Below are 27,146 nucleotides of genomic sequence, written 5' to 3' on the forward strand. Positions count from 1 at the left end.
TCGAGACGCACTGGACGACTCGCGACTTGCGGCCCCCCGGAGGGGTCGATTCGATCAGATGTCCTCCACGATGTCCTCCACGAAGAGCCTCCTGCAATAATCCTCCCCCACACACCCCACCGTGCATTATGTCGGACAAACACACCGCATTAATTCAATAGAGAGCAAAACGGTGGCGATGATGTGTTTTTTTTTCTACCGATATAAGTTTACATGTAGAGGACACGTGATCCGTAGGGATCTTGTGCTGGGGTCGCGTTCTGTCCTCTGCGTGCGTTCATTGGTCCTCGGTCGTGGCTCTCAACCAATCAGAGATTGAGCCCTGCGTGGGGATATTTGGGGTGACTTTGGTGGCTTCATATGCGGAGGGTTCAGATGTGTGAAGGAGACGGGACAGCTTTTGTACTTCGTTATTTATGTTCTCCAGAACGACGCCAATGATTGTGTCGTGTTGTGGACAGCGCGCGGGTGGAGGTTTGGACGGTCGGCACGAACTCTGGGAATGACATTTATCTGGGAATGCCGTTTTCCAGAGTGTGGAAAAAGTCACGTGGATCAACATTTGTATCTGCTATGAAGAAGGGTCATCGCCCGAAACGTCGTCTGTATATTTTCTACTCTTTAAAAGCCACAGTGTTATTGACGCGGAACGTGTTGAGTGTTTTGTTGTTGTTGTTGCTGTTGTTTTCTGCGTTCGGGCACCGCTGCCATCGCCACAACAGCAGCAGCATTGCCAGGTAACTTGTTCAAGTGTGTGGATTCGGGATTTTTGAAGGTGGAAGACTCAGCCGGTGTCATCTCCAGCATCTCTGCGCGCGCGTGTGTGTGTCTGTGTGTGTGTGAGTGGGGAGCGGTGGTGCAGCGGTTAGCACTACGCTGCGCTACGAACCCGGTGACTCGGGTTCCATTCCCGCTCACGGCACAACAACGGTGACGATTATCTGAACCGGTCCCGGGCCTCCCCTAGGTCGACTCGGCCTCAAATGAGTACCAGGTGGGGCGTGTGAAAACATCACCACTGAGAAGACAAAGTTGCCCGGGCGTGTAGCTACTACACGTGTAGCTACAACACGTGTAGCAGCTACACGTGTTGTAGCTACTACTTATGTAGCTACTACACGTGTTGTAGCAACTGCACGTGTAGCTACTACACATGTAGTAGCTACTACCCCTGTACATATGTAGTAGCTACTACACGTGTAGCTACTGTACGTGTTGTAGCTACTACACGTGTAGCTACATGTGTAGTAACTACTACACGTGTAGCTACTACACGTGTTTCGATTTCGGTAAGTAAAAAGAAACAACAGCAGCAGTGCACTGTGGTGGTCCCTTAAATAGCCTCGGAGCCGCACGTTGCCGAACCCTGCCCATGGTAAACTGGATTTCCATGGTGAAGTGGGCTTCCATGGTAAACTGGATTTCCATGGTGAAGTGGGCTTCCATGGTAAACTGGACTCCCATGGTAAAGTGGGCTTCCATGGTAAACTGGATTTCCATGGTGAACTGGACTCCCATGGTGAACTGGACTCCCATGGTGAACTGGACTCCCATGGTGAAATGGACTACCATGGTGAACTGGGCTTCCATGGTGAACTGGACTCCCATGGTAAAGTGGACTTCCATGGTGAACTCGACTTCCATGGTGAACTGGACTCCCATGGTAAAGTGGACTCCCATGGTAAAGTGGACTTCCATGGTGAACTCGACTTCCATGGTGAACTGGACTCCCATGGTAAAGTGGACTCCCATGGTAAACTGGACTACCATGGTGAACTAGACTCCCATGGTAAACTGGACTACCATGGTGAACTGGACTCCCATGGTGAACTGGACTCCCATGGTGAACTAGACTCCCATGGTAAACTGGACTACCATGGTGAACTGGACTCCCATGGTGAACTGGACTTCCATGGTGAACTGGACTCCCATGGTGAACTAGACTCCCATGGTAAACTGGACTACCATGGTGAACTGGACTCCCATGGTGAACTGGACTTCCATGGTGAACTGGACTCCCATGGTGAACTAGACTCCCATGGTGAACTGGACTTCCATGGTGAACTGGACTCCCATGGTGAACTAGACTCCCATGGTGAACTGGACTCCCATGGTGAACTAGACTCCCATGGTGAACTGGACTTCCATGGTGAACTGGACTCCCATGGTAAACTAGACTTCCATGGTAGATTGGACTTCCATGGTGAACTAGACTTCCATGGTGAACTAGACTCCCATGGTGAACTAGACTTCCATGGTGAACTGGACTTCCACGGTAGATTGGACTTCCATGGTGAACTGAACTTCCATGGTGAACTGGACTTCCATGGTGAACTGGACTTCCATGGTGAACTGGACTTCCACGGTAGATTGGACTTCCATGGTGAACTCGACTTCCATGGTAAACTGGACTCCCATGGTGAACTGGACTTCCATGGTGAACTGGACTCCCACGGTAGATTGGACTTCCATGGTGAACTGGACTTTCATGGTGAACTGGACTTCCATGGTGAACTGGACTTCCATGGTGAACTGGACTTCCATGGCCAAGAGTCAGCAACCAAAATAACAAGAAAAACAATTTTTTCCCTCCATGAATAAAAAAAACCCCTTAAACATTTCAAGAGCCGCGATGCAGTTCGCTGACAGAGCCCTTTGCCCTGCACCGACCCGCCGTGCAGAATTGCGCGACATCCGTGCCCTTGGCAGGCCCTGGCCACCCGCGGCCCCTCTGCTCGTGCGCTCGCGTTCACACCGACTTGCACTTTTATCTTTACGAATGCACACAGCGGACATTGAATAACTTTTTTTTTTATTACTAAAAACAAAATTTCGGCTCGTAAAAAAATACAAAGAGCAGAACGGCGGTCGGGGCACGGCGTTCAGTCGATAGGTTGGGTCTGGCTGAGACGGGGGGGGGGGGGCAGGTGATCGACACGCAAAGTGTTGGGAAGCGCTGCTGCTCCATATAAAGTTCAGAAATGTGTTTCGCGTTCAGCAGAGATTCTCCGGGGCGAGCAGACAACACCGCAGTGTCATTAGGCCACATTGTCCGTCCAGAGGATAAACATCACAGGGGGGCCACTGGTAGGGCCAGACTGAGGGGCGTGCAGGGCCTTGGGGAAAATCTCTCTCTCATCATCACCACGGTTGCTAGGAGATGTTAACTACCTCGCCTGGTATGCAGGAGGTCGTGGGTTTGATCCCGATCCTGAAGCCTGCTCGTATATTTGGAGTTTGCGTGTTTCTCTCTCTCATCATCATCATCATCACGGTGGCTGGGAGATGTTAACTACCTCGCCTGGTATGCAGGAGGTCGTGGGCTTGATACCGACCCTGATGCCTGCTGCTGTATATTTGGAGTTTGAATGTCTCTCCCCGTGGTCGCGTGGATTTTTCTCCGGGTCCTCCAGTTTTTCCCTCCATTTAGAAACGTGCGTTTATAGTATTTGGTTGCTGTACATTTCCACACGATAAGCCATTTTGTTGAGCTATCGTTTGTGGCCAGGCCGCTTCTGAAAAAGAGCTGCTCAGCTCAGTGGGCTTTACCTGGTAAAATAAAAAAATATATATTTTAATAGTTTAAGTGGCCCCAATAGTCCCGCACACTCCGACAAGGAGACACTAAACGTGCCAGTCTTGAGCCAGGCCCAACTGGGATTACACTCGGCAATCGTCGCCTTCCCTGCCCCCCCTCACCCCCCCCCCCCCCCCCATCTATGGGGAGGAATGTTGCCACGTTTTGTAGGCCAGGAGCCCAGTCACCTCGTGCCACTAGGGGGACGGGGGGGGGCGGTGGCGTTTGAAATGTGTCGAGATGAGACGCGACGTGAAGCGCTTCAGGAAGACCTCGGGGCAACGGAATAGGGGCGGCTCTGTCTGACGCGAATCGCGACCGCGATGGGTGCTCCTGCCGATGGCTAAGGCCAAGGCCCCGCCATCGTCAATGTCAGCGCGAGTGTCAATATTCGGTTTTTAGCGTCTGTTGAGAGGGTGTACGGGGCCCGACCGGGCGGCGACATCGTACAAGTCGTTGAAGGACTTTCTCCGCAAGCTCCGACGGTTCCCCTTGTCCATGATTTTCTGAAATAAAAAAGTTATATTTATAAACGATTTTTTACAAACACGCTTTTATGAAATGTACGAGTCATGGAAGAAGTGGCCCCGAAGCTTGCCACAACGTAAGGGACCGTGGACAATTAGACCCAAGCCGAAACATAACATATAAAAAAGAATGTTTAAAATATATCTTTTTAATTTTTTATGATAGAATATAGTATTGTCATCAGTATGACATAAGTATACCAAGTTTGCAGTCGATAGCACATTGGGAAGTGGGTTAAAATTGAGTTACAAGATTTGAGGATACAACAACGACAACAGACAGAGTGAGTTAAATGAAACCGTGTAAAAAGACACGGGCGGAGGAGTCACAAACGCCACCAATGCGATCGCCGCCATCATGATTTCACGCACCTCTCTGGTCTGGAGAAGGGTCAATGCACGAAACGTCACCCGTTATATATGATTAATTTTAAGATAGCGAAGACAAAGATCCCTGATTTAGCCTTAGACCAGGGGTGGGGAACGTCCGGCCCGCAAAATCATTTCCTCTGGCCCTGCCAAGGCAACCGCAGGCGGGACTCGAAATTCAATAAATCTAGGAGCAAACCTGGAAAAGCAGTTGCGAGTAGCAGCAACATCATCATCAATACCAGCTAACATCACACGCCTCGCCAAAGAGAAGCAGTTCCAGCCATCACATTAAGGGTTAGTTAATGAAATGTTTGACTAAATATAACAGGCACATTTTAAAGTTGATAATTTTGTATGGCCCGCGAATGATGTTCTAAATATCCAAATGGTCCTTGGCAGAAAAAAGGTTCCCCACCCCTACCTTAGACTGTGGGTGGCAAGTGCTGTTAGCGAGCACCTATGAAGGCCGGCACAGCACACAAGGGGGTGGGTGGCCAGCACCACGCCCGGCCGCCTTTGGCCCCCCAGTGGCGATGTTTTACACACCGCACCAGGTACTCATTTTGAGGCTGAGTCGACCTAGGGGAGACCTAGGACCGATTAAAATATTAATCACTGCTATGATGGTCGTGAGTGGGAATCGAACTTGGGTCGCCGGGATCAAAGCCACCGCTCCCATAAGACAAATAAGCCCCGTATAGCTTTTAACAGACTTATGGCAAGTGCTGTTCGCGAGCACCTATGAAGGCTGGCACGGCACACAAGGGGGTGGGTAGCCAGCACCACGCTCGGCCGCCTTTGTCTCCCCAGTGGTGACGTTTTCCCACCGCACTCGTCACCGGCGTTGGCCAATAGCGGGAAATCGAACTCGGGGGACCCGGGCTGCACTGCCGCTCCCCATAATTGTAAGACCACACACACCCACACACGGTGTGAGTGATGAATGTGTCAGCTTGTTATTCGTGCTTTTGCGGCCGCTGCCAACGCGGCGAGGTCAGCTCCCTGACATGGAGGCCTCGTGCCCTCTGCTGGCAAATTTGTGATGTGCTGCACGCAACGAGACTGGGGTGTTCATGGAGGGTTCTTCTCGTCCGTAACGTCTGCCAGCCCGGCAGGCAGTTGCCTGACAGTGCCGATGAGACCCAGAGGAGGCGAAAACGGTTGCAGGGCGTCCCTTCTGCTCCTTAAACGATTGCCACTGGAAAGCATTCGTCCAGAGGTCCCATTTGATCTCATGGGTCTAAAATGTGTTCCGATAGCAATGAAACATCCGGTATATTATCGTGCCATCGTTCCTACGGCGCAAGGCTATCGCAAACGTTTCACAGCTAGAGCCTGCAGCAGCTTCACCAGGAGGGGGAGGGGACGACGTTGCTGTGCGTCATCCCAATCGAGTATTTTCCAGGGGACTCAGTCCTGTCCAATTTCCTCAATGACGCCGGTGGTGCGCAAATGTCACGGTTCCCCTTTACAAACGACGTCACAGCATCGTGAGCGTGAAAGTGCGAAGCGGGCGGTGACTACTTTGTTTGCGCCAAACAACTTCTGTGGCCTGCCGAGTTCCAACCGCGAACCTCTCCGCGAGCGGTTCGAACGCGGTGCCGCTGATCGGCGCTACCGCCCCGGTGCACCGCCGATTAGCACGGGTTGGCTACGTGCGGTGCGAGAGAGGATCAACATACACACGTACTGCCCATAGACTCAACACTGCCCATAGACTCAACACTGCCCATAGACTCAACACTACCCATAGACTCACACTGCCCATAGACTCAACACTGCCCATAGACTCAACACTGCCCATAGACTCACACTGCCCATAGACTCAACACTACCCATAGACTAACACTGCCCATAGACTAACACTGCCCATAGACTAACACTGCCCATAGACTAACACTGTCCATAGACTAACACTGCACATAAACTCAACACTGCCCATAGACTAACACTGCCCATAGGCTAACACTGCCCATAGACTAACACTGCCCATAGACTCAACACTGCCCATAGACTAACACTGCCCATAGACTAACACTGCCCATAGACTAACACTGCCCATAGACTAACACTGCCCATAGACTAACACTGCCCATGGACTCAGCACTGCCCATAGACTCAACAATACCCATAGACTCAACACTACCCATAGACTCAGCACTGCCCATAGACTAACACTGCCCATAGACTAACACTGCCCATAGACTAACACTGCCCAAAGACTCAACACTGCCCATAGACTGAACACTGCCCATAGACTAACACTGCCCATAGACTAACACTGCCCATAGACTAACACTGCCCATAGGCTAACACTGCCCATAGACTAACACTGCCCATAGACTCAACACTGCCCATAAACTAACACTGTCCATAGACTCAACACTGCCCATAGACTAATACTGCCCATAGACTAACACTGCCCATAGACTAACACTGCCCACAGACTAACACTACCCATAGACTAACACTACCCATAGACTCAACACTGCCCATAGACTAACACTGCCCATAGATTCAACACTGCCCATAGACTAACACTGCCCATGGACTCAACACTACCCATAGACTCAACACTACCCATAGACTCAACACTGCCCATAGACTCAACACTGCCCATAGACTAACACTGCCCATGGACTCAACACTACCCATAGACTCAACACTGCCCATAGACTAACACTGCCCATGGACTCAACACTACCCATAGACTCAACACTGCCCATAGACTAACACTGCCCATGGACTCAACACTACCCATAGACTCAACACTACCCATAGACTAACACTGCCCATAGACTAACCGTTTCAATGCCCTGCTGCTGCGGTCCGGCCAAGGGGACCCCTGGCGGCAGCTGTTCCTGCGCAGCACAAGCTGAACGCAAGTGCCGTCCTGTCAGCGGCCATCAGCTTTTCCCCGCGGAATTCTGTGTGCAGCCGGCGCTGGCAGAACTGGCCATAGCCCAACGCTTGGCTCATGCAGGGGAGGGCGTGGAGGGATTGGGGGAGGCGAGTGAAGTCTCCACGCACCTTGAAGTCTCCGCGGAACGTGGCGAGGCTGGAGAGGAGCGGCTTGGGGATCTTTTCCTTCAGGCTGAACTTCACCCTCAGCCTCTCCCACTCGGCCCCGATCTCGCCCTCGCCCTTCTCCAGCAGCTCCACCTTCTGCGTCCACTCCTGAAGCAGCGGGTGCCACGGGGTTAAGGGTCACACGGAGGTCAACGATCGGCAACGCGCGTGGGGGACACCTACGTCGATGGTTAAACGGTCACGTGCGGCACCGGCCCAGCAGAGGGCTCGCAAACATTCGTAAACAAACGTCGTGAACAGAGTGTGGTGTGTGTGTGTGAGACCCATTCTGTGAACACATCGTGGGCATAAGAATCGACTTGGATCAATCAATCGCTGCTTGCACTGAAAGTGCTGAGGCTCCAACGGCTCCATGCCGCGCACCTCCGAATAGCACGGTTGGCTACATACGGTGCGAAAGAAGTTCAACATACATACACTGGAACTTCCAAGGATATCTAATGTCACACCACCCGAACCAATCCGTTGAGAAGGATATTTTCATCGTTTTGGAGAACGATCCGTGGGGCTCGGTGTCCGGTAATGAGTTGAGGTCGCCTTCCAGTTTCGTGATATCCGCCCGGAGAGACCGGATCACCGATGTCAGATTCTCGTCGTCGACTGTGAAAAAGAAAATGGCATCGTCGCAACGTCGTCAAAACTTCCGTTACCGCCTTCCCCCCCGCGAGACGGACGAACACCGAGACCCCTGCCACCCCTCACTCGACGCCGGGTGGCACGACCACGCTCTCACGGTGAAACGAAAAGCGAAACGTAAACAAACGTCACTTCACCGAAGCCTCGTCGACACTGAAGCCTTTAGCGAGCGAGCTAGCATCACAGCGGTGGATCAACGGGCGAGTGGGCTCGTGAACCAGAGACGTACATGACCGAGAGGCAAATGGATTGGTGGTAGAGGGAGATGGTGGGCCAGAGATCTAGATGATTAGCAAAGCAGTAGGCGAGTCCTAGGCTGTTGTGGCGGCGTGCAGGTAGGCCCGTCAGGCACCTCTTGTGGCTTTGTCAACAGGCTCGAGCTCCGTGATGATGTTGAGGATGTCGGGGTGGGATTTCTGGCATTCTCTGACCACCAGGTCCAGGAGGGTGCCGCTCTCAGCGGGATCCGTCATCCTCACGGAGTTGATCTGTTGGGGCGACAGCACCGGCAAGTTAGCACCTGCTCCCATTCAAAATCTCAATCGTACACACTGTACGGTAATGTGCATATACGTAGCGACGTGTAACAAAAAATTGCGGCTTAGGATGCTTTACAAAAATTAGAGATATAAAAAATATCTATTTTGGGGCAGAAGGCAAACGTGGCATAGGTCACGGAGACCAGGGAGTGGGACTATGACACTGAACGCAGTTTAACAGGTAGGCTGTCGCAACCAATATTATCCATAAGAGGTTTTTTATGGGTTAGATCGCATAAATATAAATGCGTCGTTAAACCCGCCACCACCTGACACAACCAATTAGTAATGTTTCTCACGTAAACAAAACACTCGTAACGAATTGGCAGGTTCTGTTTACGTGACAAACCTTACTAATTGGCTGTGTTGGGTGTTGGCGGGTTAACAACATTTATATTTACGCGATCTAACCCAAAACACCTCTATTATGGACATGGAACGCGTTCATGGGCATTGTTGGCCTGCTATCAAGTAAACCTTGTTGTTGTTGACCCTGTGGCATCGTTCAAATTGAGAACGCCACCATGCGGTCGTCTTTGCGGTCCAGATCACGAGCATGTAATAATAATAATACAGGTAGGAACAATATGTTCCACACTGCCCACCAGGGATTATTTGTCTGTCTGTCGTGCATATTTGTCTGTCGTGCACGAATGCGCTGTGCAACCAAGTTCCTACCTGCCCACTCCGAAGGAACGTGTTTTAAATCCATTAAGAGCCCTTCAACAATCGTTCTTAGGGCACTATGCATGGAAAGGCGGAAAATAGTTTAACATCAACCGAGGGAAGAAGAGAAGTGAGAAAGACGTTTTGAAAATAACGAAAGAGAGAAAATCTAGATTTGAAGTTTTCGTGACTGCAGGGATCCATACTCTTTGGTTCTTTCGGTAAAGTCGAGATTTTGAACGTGACTTTACCGAATGGCAAAGGCGTCGTCACCCCCAAGTGTCAAGCCTGGAGACCCGTGGTGACAGTGAGCATCGCACAATCCGACGATCTTAATGATCATGATGGAATAATACGACTGAAGGAGGTCACGAATGTCGGTCCATTTAAGGCCTTGAATATACGTATGAGTTTACAACGTTGGTTACCGTTGACGAAATGATACTAATATACAAACACCCAGCTCTGACATTCTGTGACTCTGTGATTAACGCGGCACGGATTGATCGAAGTGCGTCACGTGACCGCGAGCAAGCAGCCAACCAGAGGTGCGCCCCTCCCAAACATGTACGCCCCCGGATTGGTTGAAGTGCGTCACGTGACCGCGAGCAAGAGACGGGTGAGTGAGAGTGAGGCAGAGCCGTGCTCTGTCCACTGCTGCCCTGAGGGAGAGCCGTGCTCCGTCCACTGCTGCCCTGAGGGAGTGCCGACAATACAGCCTCCTTCCCATAAGTTTGTTTTTTGTGTGTGTGGAGAGACAGACATGGCAAGGAGGCGTATTGTATGCTTCGTTAGATTGTATATGAACGAGCCTCATTGAATTTGTGCGAAGGAGAGAACCAATCTTTGAATCAGTTGAAGAGGACCGTCAACAGCAGCAGCAGTATCGTAATCAATCCACTGCTGGATGAAGGCCTCCGTAAACCATCCTATGGCCTAACCCTAATTGGCTGCCACTCTGTTCTGTTATTGGTCCCGGCCGGTGTTAAAGGGGCAGATCGTGAAACCAACTTGAATCACAGGACCGCCAACAGCACCCGCAACCTGACGTCAAACGGGACCCGAATTCCACGACGGTTTAGAGGTTCTGTGATATCCACTTTCTGCGGTCCGTTTTCCAACAAACATTTAAGAACCGAGTTTAATTGCTGCAGTTGGGCGGTCAAAACGTGAATTTGAACTCAGGGTCTCGGCGGTGCCGGCTCAGCATCTCTGTTATTTAAAATGAATATGTTATGTTTCATATATACCAAGTGTTGTGCATTCATTGCAAAGTGTTCTGAGACTCCGCCAACCCATGACCCCCCACCCCCACACCCCGCCCCCCGCGTGGGACCTTGTCGATGTCGCAGAGGTTGATTCCGTAGGCAGGCGCCGAGGTGGGGCCCTCGTTCAGGAAGTTGAGGATGAAGAGGAGCAGCTGGGCCAGCTGGGCCAGGCCTTGGCTAGAGACGACCGCGCTCAGGGCCGCGAGCACGACCTCCTGCTCATTCCGAGCCTGGTCGAGCACCTCGGCGCGGGTGAAGTGGAAGCGCAGGCAGCGCAGGCGCTCCGACAGGTGGCCCTCTTCCACGAGCTGAGGTCACACGGCCACAGAGATACAACCACGGGGTCACAGAGGCACGCGGCACAACCACGGGGTCACAGAGACACGCGCGGCACGAGTACAGAGACACGAGCAGCACATACACAGGGACGCACACGCACGCCGCCACGAGGTCACACACACATGTAGCTCAGCACCCAGGCCTCTCAGGACCATGGGCCCCGGTGCAGTTGCACCGCCTGCGCACTCTCTGGCTACGCCACCGACTCGCCGCTTCTAAACTGGGCTCTGCGAAGAATCGCCGTGTCGCTGCGTCGATGTTTACTTCGGGTGTTGGTGGCTGGGCCTCTAGGCTTGCCCAGATGCCCGTTGATTGGTTGAGTGGCCGCCCTCAGTCGTTTCCAATGGTGAGCGATAACGTCTGGCGCTGGGTGGCTTGGAGGTCAGATACACTGAATCAGCACCAATGAAAAACTGGGTTAAAATCCAGGTTTCAATCGCCTGTCATTAAACCAGGTTCTCAAGTGTCGTGAGTTGATGGTCTCAGCCCGGTCACCAACGACTTCACAAGACCCTGATCATGTGAAATCTACTTCTGCACTCAAATCTTTTGCAAATTCCAGCTCTGGACAATGATATATCTTAAGTCGACCACCTTGCAATGAACATTCACTCTCGTACGGCGGCGGCACTTTGGAAAGCGCTGCCCTCTGCTATCTGGACCAGAGGGTCACTTAAAGAAGGGGTCTCAGAGGTAGCTCTGTGATATCCGCTTCCCGCGAGCTGTGTTCCCTGTGACGCCACACAGGGTCACGCCGCTCTGCGCGTGTGTCACGAAAGGATACTTCCGTCTCGTGATAACGCGAAGCTGCTGGCGCAACCGCGATAAACTTGGGGGGAATTACCGAAAAACTATAAACATGCTGGTCTGTTGTTTTTGTTTAGTTTTTTTTATCTGTGCAGGGAATGCGGGGTAAGGGGTGGGCGAGGGTTACCTGCAAATAGAAGAACTCCATCTTCTGCAGCGGAGCTCCGTTGCCCTGCTTATCTTGCAGCGCCTTCTTCTGCTTCTCTGTTACGCTCTGCAACTTCTCTATCAGGCCCTGCGAGAGCACAAAGCGACGCGCGCCATCATCATCACTCGGGCCACGCAGGCCATTACCCAAGCCACAACGCCGACACGGAAGGCCACACCAACACGTGGGCCACACCAACAGATGAGGTCACACCAACAGATGAGGTCACACTAACACAACGACCACACCAGCTACACCAGTTCAGTCAGGATCGATATGTATGTTGAACTTATTTTCCACCGTACGTAGCCAACCGTGCTAATCGGAGCTGCGGCAGATGGACAACAAACTAAACACAGAAAGCAGTTCGAAAGAAATTAGTTTTCAATATAGATTTTAAAGTGCATAGCTCTCGTGGCTTCCTAATATTCGAAGGAAGAGCGTTCCAGATGGCCAGAGATCATGACAACAAGCGGGTCAAACTGGCTCATATGATGCACCAGCAGACCACACCAACTCACCACCACCGCTCGGTTTACCTGAAAGTTTTTAATCCCGGAGAGGAAGGCCATGTCACCCGTCAGGATGGCTTTTATGAAATCGTTGTCCGACACCTTCACCGATTTTCTCAAGATTTCTGTGTGTATGGTGGTTCCAGGGCAGGGTGGGGGGGGGGGGGGATAGGGGGGTCAGGTAAGAAGACTCACTGAATCTCAACACTCGTTGTCAGTTTGAGTCTGGCAAAAACAAATGGCACTTTCTCCTACATTCTGTTAAAGCTTCACGAGGGAATCTTTGTCCTTGTATGGGAGATCATTCCATTGGGTTGAATCTTCAGATAATTGGGGATGTTTGGCCGATTACGTTCATGTTTGGTTTCGCGGTGGACGAGACCGGAGCACCCAATAGAACGCACATCAACTCAAACCATTTCCTGGGTAAACTAATCTGGCATGGTGACTTACTGTAAGCTATTGTTCATGCAGCCTTACACAAGAGAGAGGGTTGTGGGGTTATGGGTCTGTGGGTGGCCGGGAGGTGGCACAGTCGTAACACCTGTGCCTCGCAGTAAAAATCGCCTGGGTTGGATTCCCATCTCAGGCAACTCTCTGTATGGAGTTTGTATTCTCTCCCCCTGTACTGCAATGGGTTTCCTCAGGGTTTTCCAATTTCCTCCCATAGCTAAAACCCCCCCCACAAAACCAGATCCCCAGTCAGTTGAGGCGGGACCTCTTTCAGTCATTTTATTCCATCATGATCATTAAGATCCTCGGATTGTGCGTTGCTCACTGTCACCACGGGTCTCCAGGCTTCACACTTTGGGGTGACGACGCCTTTGCCATTGCGGCACCTAAAGGGACTTCAGCGACACTTGCACATCTTCAAATCTCGACTAAGGAAACGAATCTGTTTAAAATGGCTTTCTCTCTTTACTCTTTGGTTTTTTTGGTAAAGTCACGTTCAAAATCTCGACTTTACCGAAAGAACCAAAGAGTATGATCCCTGCAGTCACGAAATCTTCAAATCTAGATTTTCTCTCTTTAGTTATTTTCAAAACGTCTTTCTCACTTCTCTTCTTGCCTCGGTTGATGTTAAACTATTTTCTGCCTTTCCATGCATAGCGATAGACTCCTGAAATTTTAGCCAGCCCAGGACGATGTCGCTCGGCGCGGACAAACATTGGGACGTCTGGACCGCCCTATTCAACACACTGCTGTCGCGACCCTCATCAGGACGAGCGGATTGATAAACGAACGAACGAAGAGATCCCCCAATGTTGAAAAATCAAACGACTACATTTGGATGACACACAGAGCAGGCGACTTCACCCCTTCCTGTTAAAACTTTGCAGGACCCTCCTGAAAACGAATCCCGATTCTCAGTGTGGCTTTTCCTGGGCAAGGCAAGCGGAAACAAATAATAATAACAGCGGCTTCTCTCACCGAGATTTTGTAATAATTGTGTGCTGAAGACGGATCCCTCACTGGGGCTTCCGGACGGAGATGGCAGTGGCGAAGATCCACTTGAGGATGGCTGGAATATGGGCAGTCCCAGCGATGTCTTGGCTGCAACAACAGCAGCAGAGGGAACCGTTGACCTCACGATTCCACGACACCATGAACCCGCGAGAAATTGCCCCGTGGCAATGCGAGTACGATTCGCGCGCGGAAAACCGTGACCGCGAGATCCCATGAACGGGTGACACAATGGCCTCATCACAACGTTAACTGGTGACCTCGTGGCCCCTTGACTTCTAATCAACGGCTCTGACCTGCAAAGGTCCGCAGGAGCCGGTCCTTGAGGTCGGAGTTTTCGAATTGTTTCTCGTTCGCGCTGCTCCATAGGCTCTCCTTCTTTATGTCACTCGGTACGATCTACATCAACACACACACACCGATGCATCAACACACCATCAACGCACACCAATAAATCACTACACACACCAATATATCAACACACACCAATACATCAACACACACACACTGATGCATTAACACACAAACTCCAACACGTAAAAACGCGAACACACAAATACACCTGACTGAACACCAAAGCATGACTGAATAACTGCACCAATGACAGACTAACTGCATGAATCGCCGAATAACTGAGTTATCGGATAACTGAACGGACGAGTGAATGAGCCCACACGTCGCGGGACTCACCGTCTTGCACCTCACTCGCTCCGTCGCCCCCTTCTTGTTGTACGGCTTCTTTTCCTTTAGCCACAGGGGCCTCGCGAGCGTCGGTGCCATCCCAGGTATGAAGGCCGGCGGTGGCGGCGGTGGTGACGGGCCCCCCACGGAGGGGTCTTGAGGGGTCAAGTCGAAGATTCCCAGCGAGGGACGCTGCCCGCTGGCGGAGGGGGTGTCAGGCTGCTGCACGATGACCGGGGGAACCTCGTCCTGACTGGAGGGCCCTGGCCGGACAGAGGCCGCGATTGGGGGGCCGGGGAGACCCGTGTCCCGGGGCTCAGGGGCTGGGAAGGCCGCGATTGGGGGGCCGGGGAGACCCGTGTCCCGGGGCTCAGGGGCTGGGAAGGCCGCGACTGGGAGGCCGGGGAGACCCGTGTCCCGGGGCTCAGGGGCTGGGAAGGCCGCGATTGGGGGGCCGGGGAGACCCGTGTCCCGGGGCTCAGGGGCTGGGAAGGCCGCGATTGGGGGGCCGGGGAGACCCGTGTCCCGGGGCTCAGGGGCTGGGAACTCGTTGTGGGCCCCACCAGGTGTTCGACGAGGGTGACCTTCATTCTGGGAGGCGGAGGGGGGGGGGGGAGAAGTCACCAATGTCGCAATCGTTAATACGTTCTTACGAGGAATGGAATGTTTGACGAGGCGAATACAACATGAATGAAATGTATTTTTCACGCTTGTCAAAACTACGCGGACAAACATTGCGCTGACGATTCAAGTTTCCCGCAGCCTGGGGGGGGGGGGGGGGGGGGTGCGAAGAGAGCGAAACGTCTTGCCGCTCTTCTGATGTGCAGTTGTGCAAGGGGCGTCGGTACCATCTCTGATCACGAGATGAGTCTCTGTCCGTTTAATCGCAAAACATTTTTCGTCAGATCTCGGGAGCTAAGCTGTGTTTGAGCCTGCTTAGCGCTCGGTTGGGATGATTACTGTGCATAACACAAACCTGTCAACCCCTTATCAGTGCCCTACCTTATTACAGACCAATTCAGACCTTATAGGTCACCCTGTGCCCCTTATAAAGCTCAACGTTCATCCTACAAATTCCAATCACAAGAGAGAAACACACACAAATAGACATTTTCTTTGCCTGTCTGGCTGTTCGCCGTATGGAACTGAAACTCTGTACAAGAGTACGGGTAAACCGAATGGGTTGACAGGTATGGCATAACAATACACACTCCTCACTAACAATGTGTGGCTTAAAAAAAATAAAAGACAGTATATAATGTGCTGAGTTTGGTTGTTATTATTTGAGGTTGTGCATCACTGCAGCAGCAGCGTCAATAACCAAACGATTTGCTTACAGACACACCTTGGAATAAATCATTGTTTGACTCATTTAGACACATCCTCATATCAGGAAGCCATTGACGACGTCCATTGCTTCTACAACAACAACAAAAAGCCGCGGGACCGGCTGGGCAAGGGCGGGTTTGGCGGGAGAGTTTTATTTTTTTCACTTCCCTGTTGTTGCATTTTTAACAAATGTTTTATTATCACGCGGCAATGACGGCCTGGCGGTGATGTTCTTTCCCAGATATGTAAACAATATTTAACAAATGCATAGCTGGAAACTCCTTATCAGTGCCCTACCTTATAACAGACCAACTCAAACCTTATTGGTCAGCCCTGCCCCTTATAAATATCAACGTTAATCCTACACAAAGTGCAATCACAAGGGAGAAACACAAACAAATAGATACAAACTAAATTTTGCCCCGTATTGAAACGACTGTAGGCCGTATGGACTTGAAAACTCAATTTCCACCGTACAAGAATACGGAGTAAACCGCATGGGTTGTGAAGGGTGAGATAATATAAAAATAAACCCTGTCTCTTTACGACTGTCTGTGACCTCCGGGTGATTTTATGGCGAAGTTCAGGTCGGTTTCAAGATACAAACATAAGCATTGCTTAATCAAGTTCCCGTGCTGAGGTAAATTCACCTCGGCGGTGAATTCACCTCAGAGTAAATGTATCTCATACCAAAAATACAAACTTTACCTCAAATATTCTTAGGTTTTTTCGGTAAAGTCACGTAGGTAAAACATCAAAATTAATAAAAATAAAATAAAATAAAGATCACGACGTTTCGGAGGCAACACAAGTCTCCGTCATCAGGTGGGAGACTTGTGTTGCCTCCGAAACGTCGTGATCTTTATTTTTTTTTAAATTAATTTTGATGTTTTACCTACGTGACTTTACCGAAAAAAACCTAAGAATATGAATCCTTGCAGTCACGAAAGCTTCAAATCTAGAATTTTTACCTCAAATACATTTTTCTTTTACCCCGAAGTAAATTCACCACCGAGGAATTTTGACCTCCGAGTCAGTTCACCACAGTGAATTCACCTCGGATTAATTTGAATTCAGATAAACTTTATCTCAGATAAACTTTACCCTCAGAGTCAATTCACCTCAGTAAAATTTACCTCGGAGTAACTTCGCCTCAAAGCAACTTTACCTCAGATACATTTGACCTCAGAGTCAATTCACCTCCGTTAAATCACCTCCGGAGTAAATTTACTTCAAAGTAACTTTACCTCGGATAAACTTTACCTCAGAGTCAATTCACCTCAGTAAAATAATCTGTGGAGTAAGTTGACTTCACAGAAACTTTACCTCAAAGAAACTTTACCTCAGAATCAATTCACCTCAGACTAAAGGGTAACTTTACCTCAGCATAATATCAACACGAATAACAAAAATCCCACCTCAGAGTAACTTTACCTCAGTTTCACAATGCCCACCCAAGTCCCCTAGGCATATTCGCAGATAAATATGTACACCTTGAGCACACCTGTACAGCCCCTTGTTAATCCACTGCTGGATGAGAGCCTCCCCACTATGGGTAGATTGTGGTGGGGGGCTCTTTGACCATACTTCACCGCACTGGTGTGGTGCGTGTTGGTGAAGGTGGGCGGCATAGACGCGAGGGCATAGAAAGTGCGGTACAACAATGGATTTGTAAACTTCCCGCCACTGCCCACCACGTGGCGCCTCGTGAGACACGTGATACACCCGAAGACGTGGAGCCCGTCCAAGCCTGTGCTTCGGCCCAAAGCGGAGGCTGGCGGGGAGACGGCATGGTGCGATGGGATGAACAACATCGACGGCGGAAGACCTCTCCTCCATCCTGGGAGCGGGCTCATCGTGTGCTACAACTGTGGCCTAAAACCTTTCATTACGCCACGTGAATTCATCTCATCTCCACTACACAGGGGCTGAGTGTCGGGTGTATCGGGCAAGCTGAGGTGTGCACCCACTGAGGTTGGTCCTCAGGGGAGTTATGTGTCCTCAGGTTCCGCGCGTTTAACTTCCCCCAAGCCACCGCCTGCACCGTTTCCGAAATCTTCGGGAGCGGAGGGCCCGTCTGCCCGGCCGACTGCTCTTCGTGAGGAGCCGGGCTCGTCAGAACATTTTCAAATCCCCCCCCCGGGACCCTCAGGGAGCTTACGCTCACTTCGCCTGGGGACCCGGCCACAAGGACTCGTTCCAAGATTGTTCAGTTTTCGTGACTCCCACACACACACTCCCACGCCGTCAGTTGGTTGTCGCACCCTTCATGTCGTATTGGTCATTGGCTGAACCTGGTCTTTATTGTGCTTGCGGGTGTTGCTACACGGTGAGGGTGGGTGATGCTGGTGCTGGAGGGGGTCCCGAGGTTTTGTGTGTTACCGCGTGTTTTTCTCTTCCTTTCTTATCTCTCTCTTCCCTTCTCTTTTCTGTTGTGTTTTTGTCTATTGTTCGTTCTGTACTTCTGTTCCCTTTCCCCGTTCATCACGGTATATATATTGTAGATATTGTCGATATGGGATGGGGTATTTATTTGTTGAGGCACACTAAGGGGCCTTGTTTTGCTGAGGGGGAATTTACAGCCGGGACGGCTGAGTTTTACGAAGGGGGGAGGGGTGATGTAGTGACATCGTTGGATGTCACCATGCTGTGGGTGCAGTACCGGCCCTAGAGGGGCAAGGCGTGCGCTGAATAATAGCGCTGGATGGCACCACGCGTTAAGTGCAGTGCCGACCCTACAGGACAGGGTGTGTGGGTGCCAACCGAAGGATAGTGTGAGGCCATGGCAGTCTGATTGACCCGGGAGGACACGTGACCGGTTAAGTTTACAGAGGGGCCCCAAGAGGGAGCTAGGGGAGTCACGTGATTGGGACCCAGATCCTTCCTGAGGTTTCTAGAAGGTGGACGTGGCCAAGGGCGGAGCCGGCCATGCCACAGAGAATAAAAGCCGGGTCCCAGGAGGGACCAGGGTTGTTGTTCATCCTGGAAGAAACCCTTAATCTATGATCTCCGTTCAACGAGTCTCCAACACGTGGACCCGGGCCCAAGTCGTTGGTCACGGTCCGTAGTAGCAGTCACGTGGTAACTAGTGTAGTTAGCCGGGTGGTCACCACCTTAGGTTGTTATTCTGTTTAGGGGAAGTTACCCCGTGTTTTGGAACTGAATAAATGTGTTGCCTCCACAGTATACGTCTGTGGAGGCAACACATTACAGAATGATAGTTTTGAAAAGTTAAGTTTTTTTGTTTAATACCGATGATATGGTAAAAGTACGCGCGGTGACTCTACTCACGATCTCGCCGGCCAGTTGTTCCCGGGAGCGTCTTTGAATGAAAGTTTAAAAAAGATTAGTTTTAGTTTAATCCCGATGATACGGTAAAAAGTTCGCGCGGTGACACTACTCACGTTCTCGCCGGGAAGTGGTTCATAGCCGTCGCCCGTAGGGCAGGAGCACCACGAAGGGCAGCAGGAGCAGCAGTTGCCCATGACGTCCCTCGGACGAACCTCGCTCTCTCACTTCACTGCTGCGTCCACGGAGACAGAGACGGGGGGGGGGGGGTGAATTCAGGGCCTCAGTGATGTTTTTTTTCACGACATTATATTCATAAAAAAAAGATTTTGTATTTTTACCGGGTAAGGCTCTCCCCCCTCCCCCTCACTGAGCTGCTGTGTAAGAGCTCTTTATTGTTCAGAAGCGATCCGGCTATCGCAAATGATATCTCAACGAAGTGGGCTCATCATCATCATCATCGTCACGTGGAAATTTTATAGCCGGAGCCCAAATACTTTAAACACGTGCCCAAGTGAGCATTGATGCGGCCATTCTCATCTCCCGCCGTGCTGGTTGCAGCTCTAAACCAAATCCGGAAAGTCCACGTTCCTATGGCGGGGGCGAGTCCATCCATGGGGCATGAAGTGGAACCTATTTTATCAACCATCCCCGCACGATGTATGATGGGCTAAGTCAACCCCCACACAACTAATTTGAATAATCAGGACGGCCAAACATTGAGTTTCCACCTATATACAGTAAATGTGTTAGTCCATCAGCCTGGTCCAGTGGTTCTTCAACTTTCCTGCAGCGTTCCACCCCTTTGCTTCTCAATTGTTTAAGATGTTTATAATGTGAATGAAACAAAATTAAGTTGAACCTTACGTGCATTTAAATTTCGATTTAAAGCTTTCGTGACTGCAGGGATTTATCTTCTTGGTTCTTTCGGTAAAGTCACGTAGAAGGGAAATAATAAAATAATAAAAATTAAACATAATAAAATAATTCTCACGACGTTTCGGCCACAACGCAAGCAGCCGTCCTCAGGTGAAGAACAGGTCTGTCGGAAAGACAGCGTCTGAATGAACACCACCAGGTGTACGCTGCCAAGCCTGGTGGTGTTTCATTCAGACGCTGTCTTTCCGACAGACCTGTTCTTCACCTGAGGACGGCTGCTTGCGTTGTGGCCGAAACGTCGTGAGAATTATTTATTATGTTTAATTTGTATTATTTAATTACTTACATGCACCGTGCTTAATTTAGTGTTTTCAATTATTTACCTTCTACAAACTAATATCTGGCCATGCCTCAAACCCCCGTAAAAGGGCATCTCGCACAACTCAGGAGGAGGTGGTGGTGCGTGCACCCCCCAGATTAAGAAGAATAATCAGTGGCCCGGTAGCTTTCCACGCCGGTTTGACCCTTCCACTCGGGTCAGCGTGGAATGTCTGGGGACACCCGCTGGGCCGACGCTTCCAAGCACATTGCAACGTCGGTATGCTCACTGGGCAATCGTGTGCCGGACGTTAAATAAGTAACCACAAACCAATACTCATGTATAGTGCTGTACACACACTCATTGTGCTCTACGGCAAACACAAACACGCACAAGTTCGTTGTTCCGGTGTAAACACAAGGGGAGAGGGAAGGATGCAATCAGCTGCATGATCATTAGCATCTCGTGATCGTGAAGAGGTGGCAGCGGCTTTGGGAATTGACCGTGGCTGATGATGGCGTGGGGAGGCCTCCATCCAGCAGTGGAGTGACCGTGGGCGATGATTATGATGACGGTGACAATGGTGACGAATTAAAACCCCGAATCGCACGCGCACACAGAGAGAGCCGGAGTGACCCATCGGGCAATCAATCACTGAGCGGCGTTCAGCGCGCATGCAAATTAGCAACAACACACAGAACAAGCACCCTTAACCACCGCGTTCATTACTTCGCAAACCACGAACACTTTCGTTCGCACAGACAGAGAGAGTGGGAGATGGAGAGGCATGGAGATGGAGAGACTTTTTGACTTTTGAAACAACTTCTATTGCCGCCAGCAGCAACTGCACTGGAGGCGATTCCGATACGAAATACACAAAGTCACCAGCAAACAAATGAAAACAAACGCTGTAAATCCACGCGCTGTGGCGCTAAATGCAGCGCGCACAACACGAAAGAAAAGCCACGTGGTGGTGGTGGCGGTGGTGGTCATCGCGCACGCCACGGTGACGAGCGAACGCTTCAGAAGGTGAACACGAGGGTGCCGTCCACGCTGGTCCAGAGAGAGTGGGAGATGGAGAGAGAGATGGAGAGAGACAGAGAAATGTAGAGAGAGTTTCTCACCTGCAGAGCCCGACACCCGGGAGGACTTGCACGTGTGCCCGACTGCAAGGTGAATCGAGTCGCGCACCTCTCTCACTCACTCACACTTCACAGACAGAGCTGAAGTCAGCTGGGCGACTCGTGACATCTCGTTGGGTGGAGGGGGAGGGAGGGAGGATAAGGGGAGGGAGGATGACGGGAGGGGTTCGTGAGAAGTGTGTAGGAGCGTGGGCGCAGTGGCGTAGTGTCGACATTATCAGCTCGGTGGGTGGTGACGTAATCGTCCAGGTGAGGCTCCTACTGCGCGATTTGTCTCGCAAGGTCGCACCGAGAGGCGATTTCATCTCGCGGCCTCCTCTTCCTCCCCCCCCCCCCAGTGGCATCGTCGGTGCGCTCACAGCCTCGAACGTGTAACGCATGAAGTTGGTTGACGCTGTTGTTGAAAATTCACGATGTAACACGATTTTTGTCCCTGGGTAGTAAGTGTTATTTTCTAATTGCTCATGCCTCAAAAGTATAGAAAGTGGCTGTTATTATTCCCCCACAAACTTTGTTTTTGTGGCCAGGACTTTACGTGAAGGAATGACACAAATGCACACCACGTTTTCTCATTGAAAATAGGTAAATCTAAAAATAATCACTGTCCTGGTCACAAAAGCAAAGTTTTCGGGGAATAATAGCAGCTTTCTGTACTTTTGAGGCATGAGCAATTAGGAAATAACACTTACTACCCAGGAACAAAATGTTTTTTTTTTAATTGTCAAAAGGGGGCCCAACTCGTAGCTTTAGCCAGGGGGGGGAGGGTGGAGGAGACTAGTGGGCGGGGGGGGGGGGCACACAGAGAGTGGCCCACAAAGTCCCCTTAGCAGGATGGGGTACCGGGACATGATTTGAATCATAATTTTGGGGGAAGATCTGAACTGATGTGGACTGCCCCCGAAAGCCCAGACCTGGCAGCAACAACAGCAGCATCATCATCATCAACGACATCCACAGCATCACGTGACGATCCTCTTCAGAGGAAGTTAAAAATTAAAAAGCGCACCTTTTACTTGTAAGTTCCACAAAATATCGCGGAAATCCAAAAGACACGCAGCTGCGGCGAAACCGCCGCTGTTGCAGTTGTGCCGCGTACAACAAAAACAAAAAAACCGAAATGATGAACGAAGCAAAGTGCGGACTACATCGAGCATCTTCTTGTTTCATCTTGTCGTAAAAAAATAAAAATTAACCCGTAAAAACAAAGTTTTTCACTATAAATCCTTTATATGCGTGGCATCGGTTTTATTTTTTTATTCATTTGTGTTTTTCTTGAGTAAGAGTTCCATTTTTATAGTGTGTTGACACACATCCAGAATAATTTTCTGTGTTTAGGAAAAATATATGATTGTGTTAGTGAAATTTTTTTTTCCTAAAAAGTGTCACGCACAACGAGTCTGTGTGCAAAATGTCAGCTCGATTGGATCACGGGAAGTGGGTTAAAAAACGACCGAAAGATGTGCACGGTCGTAAGCGCACAAGCAAGCAAGCAAGTGAACTTAATATAAAGGATTTAAAAAGAGAGTGGGAGAGCATCACGCAGAGCTGGTCGAAAAAAGAAAAGGAGAGAGAGGGGGAGAGAGAGTAAGAGACTTTTGACTTTTAAACAACTTTTATTGCCGCCAGCAGCAACAGCACTGGAGGCGATTTCGATATGAAACACACAAAGTCACCAGCAAACAAATGAAAACAAACGCTACAAATCCACGCGCTGTGGCGCTAAAATCACCGCGCACAACACTAAAGAAAAGTCACGTGGTGGTGGTGGTGGTTGTGGTGGTGGTGGTGGTGGTTGTGGTGGTGGTGGTTGTGGTGGTTGTGGTGGTTGTGGTTGTAATGGTGGTGGTTGTGGTGGTGGTTGTGGTGGTGGTTGTGGTGGTTGTGGTGGTGGTGGTTGTGGTGGTGGTTGTGGTGGTTGTGGTGGTGGTTGTGGTGGTGGTTGTGGTGGTTGTTGTCGTGGTGGTTGTGATGGTGGTGGTGGTGGTTGTGGTGGTCATCGCGCACGCCACGGTGACGAGCGAGCGCTTCAGAAGGTGAACACCACGAGGTGCCGTCCACGCTGGTGCAGAGAGGGGCTTTTCCGGCTCCCCAGCGCTCGAAGAAGACGCGCTACACATCACCGACACGTGTGTGGTACATGGCGTGCTCCAGCCGGGAGGGAGAGAGAGAGGGGGGTACAACATTTCTCTTTCTTTGTGTCACGCAAAGGAACTTCGTGAACACCCTAAACGGTACCTGGGCGGTTCGTGATATTAAATGTAAGAGGTGGGGCTGAGAGAGAAGGGGGGTGGGGGGTGAAGGGGAATGATGCGTGGGAAGTTACGGGGGGAGGAAGAGGAGAGGGGGTATTTACCTGCATGCCGCGTGACTAAAGGAGTGGGTGGTGAGGGGAGGGGTGCGTGGGTAGTGGGTGGGGGGGGGTTAGGGAATTTACCTGCACGGCGGCGCGTGACGTTTGGGAGGTGGGAAGGAGGGGGGTGGTGGGTGAGGTAAGGTGAGAAAGCAACTCACCTGCAGAGCGCGTGACACGAAAATCCACGCATCACCAACTAACCCCCGCCACACGGAAGCACAGCAGCATAGCACAACAACGTAATTCCCCTCTGCTGCCCACCCATCCACCTAGCCCCCCCCCCCCCACCTAGCCCCCTCCCATCCTCAGCAGGAAGCCTATAACACCTGTTTCACACGGAGTAGTCGCACCATCCAAGCTCAATATCATGCTCGGCTCGAACATATCACAATTTTTATTCACACCGGAGGAGGAGGAATCCGATGAGCGAGGAAGCTCTTGTCAGAGCCGTTACCGCAACAACACGATACAACACACGCACCATAGGAGGGTGCAAAGTTCAGAAAGGGTGAACAAAAATCACAGACGCGCCGTTGATTCGAATCGCACATCTCGCGATCAAAGGCGGAGTTTGACTTCTATATGTGGGGAGGTGGTGGGCGGGCAAGGGTTCGTTTTCTCCCCTAACATTATGATTTTTGGTTTTGGGGGGTGCATATGATCAATTTTTAAATCTTACCTGTGTAATGACAGGGGAGGCAGCCTGCAGTACGAATGGACTAGTGGCCACGGGAGGTAATGACAGTGGAGTCAGCCTGCATTGCGAATGGACTAGCGACCACGGAAGGTAAGGACAGGGGAGTCAGCCGGCAGTACGAATGGACTAGTGGCCACGGGAGGTAATGACAGTGGAGTCAGCCTGCATTGCGAATGGACTAGTGGCCACGGAAGGTAACGACAGGGGAGTCAGCCTGCAGTACGAATGGACTGGTGGCCACGGGAGGTAATGACAGTGGAGTCAGCCTGCAGTGCGAATGGACTAGTGGCCACGGAAGGTAACGACAGGGGAGTCAGCCTGCAGTGCGAATGGACTAGTGGCCACGGGAGGTAATGACAGTGGAGTCAGCCTGCAGTACGAATGGACTAGTGGCCGCGTGAGGTAATGACAGGGGAGTCAGCCTGCAGTATGAATGGACTCGTGGCCACGTGAGGTAATGACAGGGGAGTCAGCCTGCAGTATGAATGGACTCGTGGCACGGGAGATAATGACAGGGGAGTCAGCCTGCAGTGTGAATGCACTAGTGGCCACGGGAGGTAATGACAGGGGAGTCAGCCTGCAGTACGAATGGACTAGTGGCCATGAGAGGTAATGACAGGAGAGTCAGCCTGCAGTATGAATGGACTAGTGACCACGTGAGGTAATGACAGGGGAGTCAACCTGCAGTACGAATTGACTAGTGGCCACGGGAGGTAATGACAGTGGAGTCAGCCTGCAGTGCGAATGGACTGGTGGCCACGGCAGGTAATGGCAGTGGAGTCAGCCTGCAGTGCGAATGGACTAGTGGCCACGGAAGGTAACGACAGGGGAGTCAGCCTGCAGTACGAATGGACTAGTGGCCGCGGGAGGTAATGACAGGGGAGTCAGCCTGCAGTGCGAATGGACTAGTGGCCACGGAAGGTAACGACAGGGGAGTCAGCCTGCAGTGCGAATGGACTAGTGGCCACGGGAGGTAATGACAGGGGAGTCAGCCTGCAGTGCGAATGGACTAGTGGCCACGTGAGGTAATGACAGGGGAGTCAGCCTGCAGTACGAATGGACTAGTGGCCACGGGAGGTAATGACAGTGGAGTCAGCCTGCAGTGCGAATGGACTGGTGGCCACGGGAGGTAATGACAGGGGAGTCAGCCTGCAGCGCGAATGGACTAGTGGCCACGGGAGGTAATGACAGGGGAGTCAGCCTACAGTACGAATGGACTCGTGGCCACGGGAGGTAACGACAGGGGAGTCAGCCTGCAGTGCGAATGGCCTAGTGGCCACGGGAGGTAATGGCAGGGGAGTCAGCCTGCAGTGTGAATGCACTAGTGGCCAAGGGAGGTAATGACAGGGGAGTCAGCCTGCGGTGTGAGTGGACTCGTGGCTACGGGAATGATCGAGAATGGGAGCGTGGCCAGGTGACAGAAGAGGGCGGTAGAGTCTGCTGGGGGAGCGAGCGTTCTAGAGTCAGTGAGAAGGTTCGGAAAGGGGGGCGTGGCCTCGGTCCGTATGTAAAAGGGAGATGCACGGGAGACTCGGGGCTGTTGCAGTGGGGGTCTCTGCTTGTTCGCGTGAACGTGTCTCTCTACAATAAAGAAACCATCTGAAGACTAAGTGTGTCATCGCACCTGTAAATGACTGAAAATAAATTAACAAAGTTGTCCACTTCGGGCGGGGCGTTACTACCCCCCCCCTCCTCTCCACCATGCTCACAATGACGCCTCCAGTACACGAGATGGATTTTGCTCCAGTCCAACTCCGCTCGCGTCACGGGCGTGGGGTGGGGGTTGGGAGTTAAGAGACTGCCGTGAACCTCAGTGCCAGCGGGGTCCATGGGGGAGCAAGGCGGCGACGGAGGTGGTGGCTCGGGGGGTTGAGACGGGGTAAGACGTGGTGAGGGGAACTGTCGCGACTGTAGAACATGAAGAACCAGTGGCATCTACATCTCCAGAACATGAAGAACCAGTGGCATCTACATCTGCAGAACCGGAAGAACCAGTGGAATATACAACTACAGAACGTGAAGAACCAGTGGCATCTACATCTGCAGAACGTGAAGAACCAGTGGCATCTACATCTGCAGAACGTGAAGAACCAGTGGCATCTACAACTACAGAACGTGAAGAACCAGTGGCATCTACAGAACGTGAAGAACCAGTGGCATCTACAGAACGTGAAGAACCAGTGGCATCTACATCTACAGAACGTGAAGAACCAGTGGCATCTACATCTACAGAACGTGAAGAACCAGTGGCATCTACATCTGCAGAACGTAAAGAACCAGTGGCATCTACATCTACAGAACGTGAAGAACCAGTGGCATCTACATCTGCAGAACGTGAAGAACCAGTGGCATCTACATCTGCAGAACGTGAAAAATCAGTGCCATCTACATCTGCAGAACGTGAAGAACCAGTGGCATCTACATCTGCAGAAGGTGAAGGAACCAGTGGCATTTACATCTGCACAACGTGAAGAACCAGTGGCATCTACATCTGCAGAAGGTGAAGAACCAGT

General features: G+C 51.2%; 1 protein-coding gene across 3 annotated transcripts; it reads right to left on the bottom strand.

The window, feature by feature from the left end:
• Positions 1–2,795: 2,795 nt before the first annotated feature.
• Positions 2,796–21,715, bottom strand: LOC133348797 (protein diaphanous homolog 1-like). 3 transcript variants are annotated; one of them, XM_061561846.1, is made up of 12 exons: positions 21,566–21,715; positions 19,360–19,478; positions 14,636–15,217; positions 14,242–14,344; positions 13,913–14,035; positions 12,509–12,606; positions 11,949–12,056; positions 10,744–10,983; positions 8,555–8,690; positions 8,045–8,166; positions 7,507–7,665; positions 2,796–4,083 (listed from the first exon to the last, which is right to left on the bottom strand). In XM_061561846.1, exons 2-12 carry the CDS (start codon positions 19,438–19,440, stop codon positions 3,976–3,978), a joined length of 1,860 nt encoding a protein of 619 aa, XP_061417830.1. In that variant the 5' UTR covers positions 19,441–19,478; positions 21,566–21,715; the 3' UTR covers positions 2,796–3,975. The 3 variants fall into 3 exon arrangements, with proteins under 3 accessions (XP_061417830.1, XP_061417914.1, XP_061418001.1); XM_061561930.1 differs by having other exon boundaries at positions 19,360–19,475; positions 21,566–21,708; XM_061562017.1 differs by lacking the exons at positions 2,796–4,083; positions 7,507–7,665 and having other exon boundaries at positions 7,682–8,166.
• Positions 21,716–27,146: the final 5,431 nt, after the last annotated feature.

The sequence above is a fragment of the Lethenteron reissneri genome, chromosome 1, assembly GCF_015708825.2.
Source record: "Lethenteron reissneri isolate LAM-NWPU_2019-01 chromosome 1, ASM1570882v1, whole genome shotgun sequence".
Lineage (NCBI taxonomy): Eukaryota > Metazoa > Chordata > Hyperoartia > Petromyzontiformes > Petromyzontidae > Lethenteron > Lethenteron reissneri.

Excerpts from the sequence above, each read along its gene's own strand:
- LOC133348797 (XM_061561846.1), bottom strand. The coding sequence starts at position 19,440 with ATGGGCAACTGCTGCTCCTGCTGCCCTTCGTGGTGCTCCTGCCCTACG. Across the intron at positions 10,984-11,948 it reads TGGAGTTCTTCTATTTGCAG|CTCGTGGAAGAGGGCCACCT; the intron begins GTAACCCTCGCC and ends GTGTGACCTCAG. Across the intron at positions 8,691-10,743 it reads ACCTCTGCGACATCGACAAG|ATCAACTCCGTGAGGATGAC; the intron begins GTCCCACGCGGG and ends TCGCCCCAACAG.